Below are 16813 nucleotides of genomic sequence, written 5' to 3'. Positions count from 1 at the left end.
TAAGGGTGAATGTACAATTCAATGGAGGAAAGGCGGCCTTTTAATAAATGGTGCTAGTTGGGGCACCTGGGTGGCTCAGTTGGTTGGGTGTCCAACTTTGGCTCAGGTCATGATCTCATGGTTTGTGGGTTTGAGCCCCACATCGGGCTCTGGGCTGGCAGCTCAGAGCCGGGAGCCTGCTTCAGATTCTGTGTCTCCCTCTCTCTCTGCCCCTCCCCCACTCATGCTCTGTTTCTTTCTGTCTCAATAATAAACAAACATAAAAAACAAAATTAACAAATGGTGCTAGAGCACCTGGACAACCATAAGCAAAAAGTTAATCCTGATCTAAGTTGCACATCTGACGTAGAAATTACCTGTATCACGGACTTAACTGTAAAACTGAAATCTATAAAACTTTTAGGAAAAAAGCATGACAGAACATCTCTGGGGTCTAGTCTGGGCATAGTTCTTAGAGTTGACAGTAAAAGCATGACCCAAAACGGGAAACCCTGATAAACTGGACTTCACCACAATTACAAACTTCTACGCTTCAGAAGGCCCTGTTAGGAGAACGACAAAACAAACTGCAACCTGGAAGAAAATATTTGCCATGCATCCAACAAAGGCCTGGGAGCTAGAATAAACAAGGAATCCTCAACACTCAAGTTAAAAAGCAAACAATCCAATTAGAACATGGGCAAAAGATGTGAACAGGGACTTCACTGAAGAAGATATACAGATGGCAAATGCAAATCAACACTGCGATGAGATGCCACTGCTCGCCTATCAGAATGGCCAAAATTAAAAATGGCAACACCACCAAATGCTGGTGAAGATGAAAAGAAACTGGAGCATTCATTCATCGTTGGTAAGAACGTAATGGTCTAGCTATTCTGGGAAACAGTTTGGCAGTTTCTTAGAAACTTGCAAATGCAACTATCATACGACCCGGGAAATGCGCCTCTGGGCATTTATCCCAGAGAAATGAAGATGTAAATTCGGACAAAAATCAAAACGTGAATGTTTAGAGCACTTTTATCTGTAATAGTCAAAAAGCTGGAAACAATCCAGATGTCCTCCAACAGACATACTGTGGCACATCCGTACCAGGGAATACTACTCAGTAATAAAAAGGTGTAAATCAATAAATGCAGCAACCTGACTGAATCCCTAGAGGATTATGCTGTGTGCAAAGCCAATTAAAAATAAAGTTGCATACTGTATGATTCCATTATATATATAGCATCTGTGAAATGTCAAAATCATAGAAACGGAGAACAGATCAGTGGTTATCTGGGGTTAAGGAGGGGGTGAGGGCAGAAAGTGGCTATGCCTTTAAAAGGGCAACATGAGGACCCCTACAGTGATGGAAATGTTCTGTATCTAGACTCGTATATAGCAATGTCAGTGTCAGGGTTGTGATACTGCAGTATAGTTTCCACAAGATGTTACTATGGGAAACTGGGTAAACATGGAATTTCTCTGTATTATTTCTCAAAACTCCATCTGAATCCATAATTCCTTCAAAATAAAAGGTTTAGTTAGCAAAAACTCTAGTTTAAAAACCCAAGGATATAAAAGGATATAGGCAATTACTATGTATTATAAAAAGCAGACTTGAGTATCTCAAGTCCAAAAAAATTTGAAATTACTATTAAGTCAAATTTTGGTTATGAATTGAGGAATTGAAGGTAAAGAAATAAGTTTTCCTTTCTTTCCATTTCCAGGAGGGAAAAGAAAAACCTATGAAGATACAGACAAATCTATATAACTGAAATAAACCTCAGCTCTTAAAACTTTTAATTTTAAGAAGACTCCAAAAGAAATGCATTCCTTTATAGTTGTCTTTAAAATATTAGCTGGACTCCTCAGAAAAAATAGGGCATTTTTAATCAAAGTGCTTCCTTCACAGAATAGCTTATTCCAGAAGAGTGGGTCACAGTTGCAGTTAAAGGGGAGACAGGAAGAGATGGAGGGTTGAAGGCATTTGTGGTAGAAGGAATGAGGCTGTGGGGGGGAGGGGCATGAAGCTGGGACAGCTGGCCTAGGAGACACTGGCCAGGGCTTCACACCAGATCTCCTGGGGGGCCATCGACTTCCTCACCCTGCATTCCAATCGCAGTTCTATCTCCTTTATTGCACTTCAAGTAAATCACATAATCTCTGTGCCTCAATTTCCTCCTCCTCAAAAGCGGAGATAAAAATTTCTACGTCCCGTCAAACAGGATATTTGCAAGGATAAGTATCTGTACAGCTTGGAAATGTTTGAAAGAAAGGTCCCAAGAAATAGTATCTGCAAATGGGGCTCATTTAGAACATTCAATTGAAAGTCTATTTTATATGAGGAAACATGCATAATGGAAGACAGTAATTTTGAAGGAGACTGGTGAAAGGGAAAGACAAAATGAATGAGATTTAAACCAAGTCAGTGGATCATGTGTATTTCCTCAGGTGTCCTCAGGTTCCTGATGGCAAAATTCAGCACTGCCCAAGCCACACGGTGCCCCAATCCACCAGCAAAACCACCTTCCTAGAATGGATTTTCCATAGCAGATGTTAACGGGTTGGAAAACTAAACAACTGAGAAGCTCAAATCTCACAAGACTGCAAATCCACTAGGGACCTGGGCAGTGGTCTTCATCATGATGCTGAAAAATGTTAAGAGCCTGGAAACAAGCAGCAACGCGACTCTTAAATTTCATTTTACCTGAAGCACTAATTGAATTTTGTCTGGTATTTTGTGACTCACTCAGGTCTGTCTGCCTGCATTTGAATCTAAGCTCTCTGACTGCAAAAGTCACAAGTCGTACTCCTCTTTCTATGTCCCATAGTCCATAACTTTGCATGTAGTTGGCATTCTGCAAGTACTGAATTGAACACATGTTCACAAATATTATCCATTACGTCTAGCTTGAAGGAATATACTTAAGTTGTTCCAAACAAGAAGTTGAACCCCTGATTTTATTCATTTAGCCTCAGCCTTGTAACTTATTGAACAATGTTTTTTTATCAGTTACTCAAATTATCATAAGCTAGTAAATGGAAATTTTTACTGATCTGGAAAAATTTTTAAAAGATTTCAGAGATAAATTCTGAGCCCAGAAGGACATGGGGCAAGAAAAGGAAAAACTTTGAGCTTTGAGTGATATTGGGCATAATAGCCTGCCTCTTGTCAATAATTATTGGATTTTTANTCAGAGATAAATTCTGAGCCCAGAAGGACATGGGGCAAGAAAAGGAAAAACTTTGAGCTTTGAGTGATATTGGGCATATCACTTGTCAATAATTATTGGATTATTGACTGCCTCTTGTCAATAATTATTGGATTTTTTAAAAAAGTTTTAATTTTCTAATATCTACTCACCAGTATCCAGTCTTGACTTGATATGCTGATACCTTGGGTTTTGTGGTATTCTTTTGGTCAGATACTAAAAAATAAGAGAATTCACAAGTTAATCAGGTTAATGTAAAAATAAGGTTGACAGAGGTGGGAAAGAGTCAGGTACTTAAAAAAATAGGACAGATGCTAAAATTTTATCAAATTTAATGATTTTTTTTATGTTTATTTATTTATTTTGAGAGAGAGAGAGAGAGAGAGAGAATCCCGGGCAGGCTCCGCACTGTCAGCCCAGAGCCCTATGTAGGGGTTGAACTCACGTATCGTGAGATCGTGACCTCAGCCAAACCAAGAGTCAGATGCATAACAGACTGAGCCACCCAGGCTTCCCCAAACTTTATATCAAATTTGAAGAAGGAAGGAGCCCTAGAGGTCCAACTGTCTATTCAGTCTAAGACTCTTCCCCACAGCATCTTCACAGATCAGGATGGTTATCTTGTTTCTGTCAAAATATTTTTTTTTTCCAAAATAATAATAGCACTATATAATAATCATAGCACTATATAATTAGGGGGAAAAAAACCTCTTAAAAATTATTTTACACTGAGCCAAAACTAGTCTCCATCTCAGTTTCATCCAGTCCACTGTCCCAACTCTGAGCGAGGCACCCTCCTCCCCTGCCTGAACAGAAATTGGTTCAAATAACTAAAGGCAGCTCTCTGGTCCTTCTTTTACTCTTGGTATGATGAGGCTACCTCCTCTGGAACCCCTAGAGATGTTCTCCCCATTTCCCCTGAAAAGTAGCACTTGGATCCAGACCTGAGCACCGTGCCCAGATGCTGCTAGGCCAGGACCCGGTTTGGCAATGCTCCCCTGCTGCCTGCCTGGGTCTGAGGCTCCACAGGTGTCACTATGATGGCATCTGCTCTCGGGGCCGCCAAGGCTCATCACGGGCCCAGGGTAAGTTTGTGGTCAGCAAAGAATGCCTATGTCAGGTCTCCCTTGTCCTGTACTCTGGGAGGGAACTCTAAATCCAAGCACAAGATTTTCACCCTTATTAAGTTTCAGTGGCATTTGGGAAAGCCATCCAAGTGAGGGAGGGCTAGTGAATCGACATTTTAAAATCTAGCTTTCCCGGGACACTGGGGTGGCCTCAGTTGGCAAAGCCTCTGACTCTTGGTTTCACTCAGGTCATGATCTCACAGATTGTGGGCTCAAGCCGCACATCAGGCACGGTGCTGACAGTGTGGAGCCTGCTTGGGATTCTCTCGCTCTCCCTCTCTCTGCACCTCCCCTGCTCACTTGCTCTCTCTCTCAAAATAAATAAATAAACATTAAAAAAATAAAAAGATCTAGCTTTCTTGCTCAGGCTTTTTTCTGGCCAACAAGTATGAAAATTATATGTTCAGTCACAGGTAGTTGCAGAATATGAAACTAAAACTGAGTTAATACCTTTCTGGCTTCATCTTCTGCCACTCTCACACAGGGCCCCATGCTGATGTGGCCCGAGTGTTCCCCTAATTTGCTGCACTCACTCAGGTCTCCAGGCCAAGCAAATGTCTGCCTAGAACACCTTTCCTCGACTTGTCCTTGGGCAAAACGTTCGAAAACCTTACTTCCTCTGTAAGGTGTCTAACGTGGAATTGGGCATTTCTTCTCCCAGGTTCCCACAGTACCCTGTAACACTGTTCACACCCCGAGCTTCTCTAGATTTCCTTGGAGGCAGGGATGATGACCACTCCTATCTGTGTATGCCCAGGACCTAGTACATGGTAGGTACATTTACAGATATTCAGTCAAAAAATGAATATCTAGAACGCAGAGTATATTATAGTAACTACCTGGTTTGGGACCCCAAACTTTATCATTACTTTTTGAAATTGCTTTTATGTATTTATTTTTTTAAGTAATCTCTACAACCCAGTGCAGGGCTTGAACTCATGACCCCAAGACTAAGAGTTGCGTGCTCTACCAACTGAAGAAAAAAAAGTCAGGTGAGAGCTAAAATTTAAAACCCCTATCATATGCTCTTGAAAACACAGTTAACTACAGCATGTCCTGCTGGCCAGAGTTCTGGATTTCAGAGGCCAGGAAGAATTTTGAAGAACTGGGGGCACCTATAGAGAATGATCAACTTCTAATTTTGCCAAGAAAATATATTTTATGTATTCTTTTTTTTTTAAATGTTTACTTACTTATTTTGAGAGAGCACACACGTGTGTGTGTGCAGAAGAGGAACAGAGAAAGAGGGAGAGAGAGAATCCTAAGTAGGCTCTGTGCTGTCAGCAAGGGCCCAACATGGGGCTCAATCCCATGAACCATGACATCGTACCCTGAGCCAAAATCAAAAGTCAGATGCTTCATCAACTAAGCCATCCAGGTGCCCCAAGAAAGGACATTAAAAAAAAAATTTTTTTTTAACTTTATTTATTTTGAGAGAGAGAGAACAAAAAAGCATGAGTGGGGGAAGGGCAGAGACAGAAGAAAAGAGAATCCCAAGCAGGCTCTGCACTGCCACTGTGGAGCTGATGTAGGGCTCAAACCCACAAAATCAGGAGGTCATGACCTGAGCCAAAACCAAGAGTCGGACGCTCAACTGACTGAGCCACCCAGGCGCCCTCCAAGAAAGGGCATTTTATAAAAAAAAGTGCAAAACCTCATAACAACCATCTTCCATTTCAAAACCTAAAAAATAAGAAAGGAAAAAAGAAATCCCAGAATAAAAAGATTGTTCCTTTATTGTTATTTAAAAAAAAAAACAACAACTCATGACATTGTTTCTTGTTTTCATTTCACTCCAGGCAAGTAAAACCTTTGTCCTGAACATTTAGCATTGAGCCTCAGAGGTGTGTGTGGAACCCCTAAACTTTTTCATCCTTAGAGAAAGGCTAGAAAGCCTCTATCTCCCATCTGATTAGTAATCTGCTGTCTTTAATTTTTTTTATAGTTTATTTATTTATTTTTGAGAGAGAGAGAGAGAGAGACAGAGCGTGAGTGGGGGAGGGACAGAGAGAGAGAGGGAGACACAGAATACAAAACAGGCTCCAGGCTCTGAGCCGTCAGCACAGAGCCCAACACGGGGCTTGAGCTCACGAACCGTGAGATTGTGACCTAAGTCGAAGTCAGACGCTTAATGACTGAGCCACCCAGGTGCCCTGGTAACCTGCAGTCTTTTAGAGAAACTGCCTCTAATACCAATTCCAACACCTTTCTAAAGATGAAGATGGAGAAGATTCTTAAGTGAGAGAAAGGGAATATTTAAAGACTAAAAAGGGGAACTTTAGGATAAGATCCCCCAGAAGACAATATCATTGCAAAGTAAAACACCAAGAAAGCAAACCATAAAACAGGGAAAACATGTGCCTGGTAAACTGAGTCAAGAAAAGCTAATAGTAGAATTCAGTTATCTCAGGCTAAGGGAATTTCTTTTTTCTTTTTTGTACTCTGTATTTTTATAATTTCTATATGCTATTTCCTGTTTTTACTTTTGTTTTGTTTTGTTTTCCACTAGTTTCCTAGCAAAGCGTCTTTTGAAAAACTCCAGGCTAGTCTCTGCTGAACCAAAGGGATTTGTCCATACCTAAGCCAACATAGCTAAGAAGTGAGGGTGTCTCTGGGGACCAGGTGTGGTGGCAGCAGAATGATGGGGGGTGGGGGAGAGTGTAGACAGCTGCAGTCGCTGGGCCCCTCCCGCCCCCGGTTTTCCCTTACATAGACTAATGAGAAATCCATATGCTGCAGTAGAAAAATGTAGTGTCTCTTTTCCATTTTCCCAATTTGGTCCAACTTCTCGTTCCTGGCTTTTGAGTGCCAACCGCAATGTAAAACTTTGTGCTTCACTCTAAACAGACCACTGCAGATTTTATGGAACTGCCATACTTTTTTCCTTAAAATTCTTGCTTTTGGGGGTGGACTGTTTCTTGACCTAGTGACCAAGTGGCTTTTTTTTTCCCCCAATTACATAAACAGGATGGAATGGTGGAAAGAGAAAGAGCTGAGAAAAGAAGCTCTTTCAAGAAGGACTATTCATTCATTTGACAAAGACTTATTGAGCACCAGCTCTTCTGTAGACATTTACTGGGTGTCCACTAGGCATGAGCCACTGTGCGGTGGACACAGAGCCCTCTAGCTCTCAGCGATCCTGAGAAGAAAGACAAGTGAACCAACAGATTCCACGCTGCATGGTGAACAAGGAGAGGAAGCATGTAAGAGAGTGGGCCACGAAATCCTGACTAAAAGAGTCAAGAACTGTGTCCTAAGCCATGACTTCCAGACTGAAATCCGAGGTCCAAGAAAATTGGTCAAGCTAAAGGAGCAGTAGGTGGAAGCTGTAGGGTTTCTGGTAACTGGTAGACCTGAAGCACAGGGGCAATATGAGGTCAGATGAGGCTGAAGAAGCAGGGTGGGGCAGTTCATAAAGGGTCTTGTGCTTGTCCCATGCTAAGGGACCTGGATTTTCCCCCCTGCAGATGATTATCCTTAAATGGGCAATTTTGCTCCCCCCTGCTCCCGGGAACGACTGTCAATCTCTGAACACCTTTTAGGTGGGTGAGGCTAGGGTGGGGATGCTACTGGTATCCAGTGAGTGGAAGCCAGGGAAGCTGCGAAATATCCTACAATGACAGTCCCCCACGGCAAAGAATTAGCTGGCCCAAAATGTCTAGAGTGCTAAAGTTGAGAAACCCTGGCGTAGACGATTGGAGAGTTACTGAAGAAAGTAAGAAGAAGTGATGGTATTATATTGCCATTTTAGAAAGTTCATTCTGGCAGCATTCTGGAGAACTAACAGAATCATAGTCAAGGATGGAGGCACAAAGATCAATTAAGAGGTAGTTGTGCTAAAAAGATCCATGATGCTAAGACAGTGGCCATAGAGATGAGGAAGAGGAGATGGCTTCAAGATGTAAAATCAGTAAGATCGAAAACTGCCATATAGAACAGGGGAAGGACAGTGTTACCATTCCCCAAAAAAGGGAACTGAGGAGGAAGCATACACTGGAAAACATGATGTTTTTCATGTTGAGGCATGTTGAGCGTGTGGTATCTGTGGGTTATCCAAAATGGAAACGGTGAGCTGGCTATTTGGGTTCTGGAGATCAGATCTGGGGCTGCAGAAATAAGGTTCAGGGATTGTCAGCATAAAGGCTGCAGGGGAAGCCATAGGAATGGACAAAATCACCATCAGAGACTGTTTGAGAGGAAAAACCTTAGCCCTTAAGGTCGGATAGAGAAAAGCACCATGTTCTTCTGGTCTCACAGGAGGCCAGAAGAAAGGGGGTCATGAAAATTAAAGAAGAGTTTCAGGAAGAAAGGAGTGGTCAACAGTGATCAATGCTGTCAAGTCTGAGAACAAGAGGTCAAACATGAACAAGCGAGCTAGAATGAAGGTCAAGTAAGAGAATAACAAAGTAAATTTGGATTGAACAAACCAGAACCTTGTTGATGGCCCTGGTGGAGGAGGTTACAGTAAACTGACAGAAGCATAAGCAAAAACAGCAGAGGTTGTATGAGACGGGGACGGAGAAAGCAGAGGATAATAGCCAGATGGCCTTTTTTCTCCCCTTGAGAGTTGCTAAGGAATAAGTTTTTGTTGTTGATTTGTTTTGTTTTGGAAGAAAGGAGAGATTTGAGGATGTTTAGAGGCTAGATAACAGAAGTTGGAAATGAAGCAGGAAGGTATGGAAATGAATGGGAGAGTATGAGGCCCAGAGCCCAGGCAGAAGGCTCAGCTCTGGATACTGGTTATGTATGGATTTAAGATAAAGATATCAGAGAGGTGATCAGGATGAAGTTCCTCGGGAGGAGGGAGGAAGCTAAGAAAGTTCATGTTTGTGATATGATCAGGGGCTCTTGGGAAGTCATCAAAAATGTCCAAGGCTCTTCAAGGGCTTACATCCCTAAAAAGGTCCAAAGATAATGTCCTCCCTGTGTGGCCATGCCTTCCCGGCTACTTTACTTCCGCCCCACTTTCAAAACCCAGCACAAACGTATCTTCCAAGGAGACTTCTCTGAAGGCCCCAGTAGGATGGACATCTCATCCCTGCCCAGACTGTCATGGCTCTTTGGACTAACCATACACCTCACTTCTGGCCCTTGGGACATAGCTCTACCTCCTAGATCTCTGCACCTGCTGTGAGGCCTTGCCGCAGTCAGGACTGCCTAATGGACGGAGAGGGCTCAGACACCTGATTAACACACAGTGTGCACGTCAGTGCCACGCAACGGCCCTGGGAGTCTGAGGCAAAGGGAGAACTCACACACGGGTAGGTGATGTGGGAGGCTTTGCAGAAGAAATGGCACTGGAGCTGTGTCTCAAGGGTTGAACTTCTATGGATAAAATGAGAGGGGAAACAGGTGGAAAAAGTATTCCAAGTGGAGATGATTCTAATAGCAAAGCCACTTAAAAGCATGTTTAAAGAACAGCATGTTGTTCGATTTGCTAGAGAAGGTACAACTCAAATGAAGGTAATCGATGCTAACATTTGTTGAACACTTAACTATGTCGTCAGGGACTCAACTAAGTATTTTACCTATATTATCTCATTTCATCCTCACGACAGCCTGTGAAGTAGATACCAGTATTATCTTCATCCTATATATTAGGAAATGGGCACAAGATGGAGTGGCTTCTTGTGGTTACTTAGTGGCTGAGAAGGGTGGAACCTGGATCGAAAGTGGGTAATCTGGCTCTAGAGTCTCCACCCTTCCACACTCATTCCAGGGGTTCTGAAAATTGGATCGACTATTGGATTTTTGATAGTCCATGAGTCCTGTGAAACTACGTAAAATTTTGTGTATGTGCCTTTTTATGGGGAAGAGGTCCTTGTTTTCACCAACTCTTCAAAGAGGCTTATGACCTAAAAGGGGTTAAGAACCACAGGTATATGAAATCCTGTGCTGTATGGTGGGACATGGATAGGTAGGCTCCAGGTAGGGAACCCTGATTGTAGACTGATGGTCTAGAGTAAGCCTTGAAGACAAAGGAAGGTACCAAAAATACTGAGCTGTGAGCCATGTAATTGCAAGAGTATTCTGGCAGATTACTAACATGCAAAGTAAGACTGGGCTTTATGAATCCATGGATGTTGTAGAGGAAGGGAGAAGTATGAGAAGTCAACAGTGGAATTTTTCTCAAGGAAAATCACTAAAAAATGAGTGGCATTGTCTGAATCTCAAATCATTCAAACATGAATGAACTTTCCTGACTTGCTACCTCTCTCAAAATGGAACTCATAAGGTAGATTGTATTTCAATGGCAAGATATATAATAAGATTTACATTTAAAAGATTTTTAAAAATACCATTATACATTTTGTTCAGAATTTCCCTATTTATCTCCTATTTATCTTCTTCCATCAAAGGAAGGAAATGAATTCAATCTTGAAAAGAGCCGCATTTAAGGCAATCTTACATTTAACATAGGTCTTTTAGAGAACTTTTTTTTAATGAGAGTTTTGATCTGGCCCAACTCTTCTGATCTCAAACACTAACCTTGACCCTGTATGCACATGCAGCAGCCCCTACTCTGCTAGCAGCTACTACCTATGGCTGACTGTATTTTTCAAGATGTTTGCAACAGAATTTCCCATCTCACACTGTGATGTTGAGACTCCTCCCATGGTGGGGTGGGGCCAAAATCTCCATCCCCAGCCCCCCCCGAATCTGGATGGGTTGGTGAATATGATGGACGTGCTGCCTTAGGACTTCTGAGGCTACATCATACAAGACGATACTGCGTCCACCTAGTTCTCTTGGAACATTTGTTCTTGGAAGTCAGCGACCATGTTGTGAGAAAGGCCAAGCCACACGAAAAAGGCCATGTGTAGTTAGTATGGCTGACAGCCCCCACTGAGGGCCTAGCCAACAGACTGTGTCAATGGCTTTGAAGAAGCCTTCAGGATAGCGCTAGCCCCAGCTTCTGTCTGCCTGCAAAACCACATGAGATCCCAGAAGTGCCTAGCTGACACTGGTCAACCTCCAGGACCTTAAGAGATCATAATAAAATGACTATTATTTTAAGCCATGAGACATGGGGTGATTAATGAGGACTCCAGCTATAATTGGAACATATTCCAATATGTAATTGGAACACCCTCCTCTCACCCCTTCCTTTCTAGCTAAGCCTCTGGTGTGTGTTTAGGGGGACCTACAGTGGGTATCTGCACTTTACTCCTCAATCCATCGCATTGCAACATGGCTACTGTCCCCACTATTCTACTATGGCTCCTGTGGCAGCTGGCCAACATCAGAGATCTCCTAATTGCTAAATATAATGGCTCCTTTTCGTTCTTTAACTCACTTAACCTTTCTGTACCATTTGACACTGTTATACAGCCCTACCGTCTTCAGTTTCCACTCCCTTGGTTTCAGTGATATCTCTCTCCCTGATTCTCCAATGACACACAGATCATTTCTGTCAGCCACTTAAACACTATGTTCCCTAAGGTTCCATCTTCTCAATCTATAGCTTCTCTGTGGGCCAAACACTTAGGTTTAATTCCATTTATATGCTTCTGATATCCGAATAGGGAACTGTGGCCTGACTTCTCCTCCCAGCTCAGCCGTATATTCATGTACTCATTCAACAAATGTTTATTGCATGCCAGGCAGTGAGACAATGCATACAAGTTTATGTTCTTGTAAGTATGCCAGAAATAAACAATAATTACAGATCACAAATTACAAATAAATAATTACAGATCGTGATCTACTGGGTGAAGATAGCATATTGAACACATGCATTTAATTTTACTTCCTTCCAAAACCTCAATTTTGTCTTCTATTTTAAGGACATAAATCTCAAAAAACCAGAGAGTGGGAGAAGTGACAGCAATAGATTTTTGAAGTCTAGAAAGCAGATCAACATAGAAAGAGTTGACTTGACTGATTCAAGAAAGTCAAAGGGAAGGCCAAGAACAATCCTTAAAAGGCTTAGGAAGCGACAGCTCCAGGCACCTCCAGAAGTGGGGAGTAAAAGGAGTGGCTGAAATAAGGAAGATTGTTTGAAGGCTGATTGAAAAACAACTGAATCTCCAAATCCCTATCCCCTGTGTGCTGAGTGACCTCCCTTCCCTCACCATGGCAGATCGCTATAGATTTATTCCCTGAAAAGGGTTTCTGGACTGGAAGGTATCCAGACAGAGAAAGGCAGAGATATTACTGAAAATAGGGGCATTAAGTGAATGATGCATACTAATGTTGAAATTTTGCTCCTAGCTCTAATTCCTCCAGGAATTCCGTTAGGCTTTTACTCCCAGGAGAGTGGAAGAATTCTCTGAGCAAAATAACCCAGCCTAAGAGGAAAGAGCTGAACCTACAAATTTGGGAGGATAGTCCCCCAAATCATGGCCCAGTGAGATCCTCCGGTAGTTAGGCTCACCATCAGCAAGTCCCTCTCAAAAATACATATTCAAATCACCTGTTTAAGTTTCCTTCTCAAAAACATAAATTAATAATTTAGGATTAAAAGAAGCCTGAGAACATTGCTATGAAGTGACTTGTGTCCCCCCAAAATTCATAGCAATGTTCTCAGGCTTCTTTTAATCCTAAATTATAAATTTATGTTTTGCGGTTATATTGAAGCGCTAATCCCCAATGTAACAGTATTTGGATACAGGGCCTTTAGGAGGTACTTAAGGTTAAATGAGGTCATAAGGGTGGGGCACAAGTGTAATAGGATTAGTGTCCTTATAAACGACTATACCAAAGAGCTCTCTTCCCTCTGCACAAGGGCACACAGAAAGGAATCTAGTGAACACACAATGAGAAGGCAGTCCTCTTACAAGGCAGGAGAGACCTCTCACCAGAAACTGAACTGGCCAGCACCTTGATCCTGACCTTCCCAGTACTCCAAAACTGCCAGAAATAAATTTGTGATCTTTAAGCAACCCAGTCTGTGACATTTTGTTATGGTGGCCTGAGTTGATTAATATAAACATGTCCAACAAAACAAGAAGAAAAATTGTCGTAGGGAGGAAATACACTATGCAGGGAAAAAAACAGTTCAAAAAACTATCCTTAGAGAAATGAAAACATACAACCACACAAAAACTTGTACATGAATATTCATAGTAGCATCATTCATAATAGCTCCAAAGTAAAAACAACCCAAATGTCTATCAAAAAGAACAAATAAAAGAAGTATGTCTATGCAAAGGACTATTATCCTGTAATAAAAAGGAATGAAGTACTAATAAATGATATAACATAGATGAACCATTAAAACATTATGCTAAGTGAAAGAAACCAGTCACAAAAGACCACATTTTGCATGACTCCATTTATATGAAATGTAGACAACAGGCAAATCTACACAGAGTAGACTAGTGATTGTCAAGACTGGATGGGGAAGACAATGGGAAAATTGGGGAGAGATGGCTAAAGGTTACAGGATTTCTTTTTGGTGAAATGAAAATGTTCTGATCAGTGATGATTGCATAACTCTGTAAATATATTAAAAACACTGAATTGTATACTTTAAATAGGTGAATTATATCTCTGTTATATATAATGCTGTTACTAAAAAAATTAAAATTTAACCAGTAAAAAAAAAAAAACACACACACACACAAAAAACTTTTGCTCTACAACCATACCAAGTACTTATATAAGAGTTAAAAGAAAATACAGTTGAGCTATATTTGTCTGACATGGAAAGAGACCCAAGACTTATCGTTAAGTGCAAAAAGCAAGAGAATATATAAAATTCTCTCTATATATACATACAAGTGTGTATACACACACACACAAACATAAATGCAGAGCGAAAGTTTTGGAAAAGATGACCAGAAAAAATTATAAATAGTGATGTAAGAAAAATTGCCTACATATTTCCAAAAATTTATAAATAGTACATAATAAAATAAAGGCAGATAGAAACTCCAGGAAAAACAAAAAGTGGTAAGAAAGAAAATGTAACTGAATGATCACTGCTTTGGCAATAGTCAACATTTACACAGTTAACTAAAACACACACAAACAAAAAAACACTAAAAAAATCCAATTAGAAATTAGGCAAAAGACAAAAAGATATTTTGTTGAAGATATATAAATAGGAAATAAGCACTTGAAAAAATATACGATGTTCAACCTCAGTATCCATTGGGGAAATGCAAATTGAGACCATTATGAGATGTCATAGTGCAACTATTAGAACACCTAAAATAAAAAATATTGACAATACGAGATGTTGCCAAGAATGTGCAAAAACTGAATCTGTCATACACTAGTGACGAGGATGTAAAATGGTACAGTCACTCTGGAAAATAGTTTCTAAAAAACTAAATATGGGGTGCTTGGGTGGCTCAGTCGGTTAAGTGTCCAACTTTGGCTCAGGTCATGATCTCACGGTTCATGGGTTCAAGCCCCGTGTCGGGCTCTGTGCTGACAGTTATCTCAGAGCCTGGAGCCCGTTTCGGATTCTGTTGTCTCCCTCTCTCTCTGACCCTCCCCTGCTCACGCTGCCTCTCTCTCTCTCTCAGAAATAAATAAAACATTAAAAAAATTTTTTTAAATAATAAAAAACTAAATATATGCTCACATGCAACCCAGCAACTACACTCTCAGGCCTGTATCGCAGAGAAATGAAAATTAACATCCATACAAACAGCTGTACCCAAAAGTTCGTATCTTTAAATATAATAGCCTCAAAATGAAAACAACCAAAATATCCTACAATAATTGAACGGTTTAACAAACTGTTATATATCCATGCCCCAGAATACTAATCAGCAATAAAAAGGAACAAACTATTGCTATAAGCAACAACTTGGATGTGTCTTAAGGACATTACTCCGAGTGAAAAAAGCCAATCTAAAAAGGTCACATGTCGTATGATTCCATTTATGTAACATTTTCAAATAACAAAATTACAGAAATGGAGAACACATTAGTGATTGCCAGCGGGTAGGATGATGAGGGGGAAGAGAGTGGATGGGACTAGGAAGGGATAGTATGAGGGAGATACTTGCGGTGATAGAATAGTTCTGTATTTTAATTACAAATATAAACCCATGCAAATCTTGATTATATTAAATCTATACAAGTGAAAAAATAGCCTAGCCTAGAACTATACACATATTATATAAATGTCAATTTTATGGCTTTGATACTATACTTACATAAAATATAATCAGTGGGAGAAACTGGGTAAAAATACATGGGACTGTACTGTTTTTGCAACTTCCTGTGAATCTATAGTTATCTCAAAATAAAAAGGTTTTACAGATTTATGTATTTATTTATTTATTTTAAATATTCTATTTATTTCTGAGACAGACGGACAGACAGCATGAGCAGGGGAGCGTCAGAGAGGGGGAGACACAGAATCCGAAACAGGCTAGAAGACCACAATGCAATGTTTTCAAAACGCTGATGGTCTCCAACCAAGAATTCTATACTCAACAAATCTTGCAGGCAAATAAATGTGAAGGTAGAATAACAACATTTTCAGACATGCCTAACATTTTAGACTAAATAAAAAATATTTGTTCCTCATGCACTTTTTTTCAAGAAACTACTGGAAATCGTGCTCCACTAAAACAAGGAAGTTGAACATCTGCTAGCACACAAATGTATGACCGCACCACACCGGGCATCCCTGCTTCTCTCCCTCTGATCTCATTAATGGCATCAGCACTGATGAGTAGCCCAAGCTAGGAAACCAAGTCATCCAGTCCACTCTCATTTACCAAAGCTAATCATGAAGACTTAATGACTTAATTCCCTAAATAATTCTCATTTCTGTCCCTAGTTCGATGACCTTAAGTCTGTATCACAAATACCACCTAACCAATCTGTGTCTCTCCAGTCCTGCCTGCCTCAAATCCTTTCTCCACAAAGCAGCTATAGCCATCTGCCTAAAATGCAAATCTGACCACATCATTCAGTTACTTACAACTTCTCAAAAGTTTCTCAAATTTAGGGGTGCCTGGGTGGCTCAGTCAGTTAAGCTTCTGACTTCAGCTCAGGTCACGATCTCATGGTTCATGAGTTCAAAGCCCTGCGTCTGGCTCTGTGCTGACAGCTCAGAGCCTGAAGCCTGCTTCAGATTCTGTGTCTCCCTCTCTCTCTCTGCTCCTTCCCCACTTGTGCTCTCTCTCCCTCTCTCTCTCTCTCTCAGAAATGAGTAGACATTACAAAAAAAATTTTTTTTAACTTTTTAATGTTTTATTTATTTCTGAGAGAGAGAAAGAGAGAGACAGCGTGAGCAGGGGAGGGTCAGTGAGAGAGGGAGACACAGAATCTGAAACAGGCTCCAGGCTCTGAGCTGTCAGCAGAGAGCGCAACGCCCAGCTGGAACCCCAGCTGGAACCCACGAACTGTGAAATCATGACCTGAGCCGAAGTCAGGCGCTTAACCGACTGGGCCACCCAGGCACCCCTAAAAAAATTTTTTTTTAAAAAGCTTCTCGAATTCAGACTAGCAAGCAAGATAAATATGTGGCAAACTGCCACTCTCCACACCTACCTCCCTCACCTCCACGGTAGGATTATA

At 41.0% G+C, this 16813-nt stretch overlaps 1 protein-coding gene across 1 annotated transcript in view; it reads right to left on the bottom strand.

Moving 5' to 3' along the window:
* CEP41 (centrosomal protein 41) overlaps positions 1-16813 on the bottom strand; it is a 48300-nt gene that overhangs the window by 30375 nt on the left and 1112 nt on the right. Inside the window, exon 2 of the mRNA XM_077770743.1 lies at positions 3347-3410. Within this exon, the coding sequence (XP_077626869.1) occupies positions 3347-3410 (64 nt within the window). The remainder of the gene's footprint in view (positions 1-3346; positions 3411-16813) is intronic.

Source organism: Crocuta crocuta, unplaced genomic scaffold (assembly GCF_008692635.1).
Source record: "Crocuta crocuta isolate KB4526 unplaced genomic scaffold, BGI_CrCroc_1.0 scaffold266, whole genome shotgun sequence".
Classification (NCBI taxonomy): Eukaryota; Metazoa; Chordata; class Mammalia; order Carnivora; family Hyaenidae; genus Crocuta; species Crocuta crocuta.
Note: the sequence above shows the minus strand (reverse complement) of the source record. Positions and strands in the feature narration are given on the sequence as shown.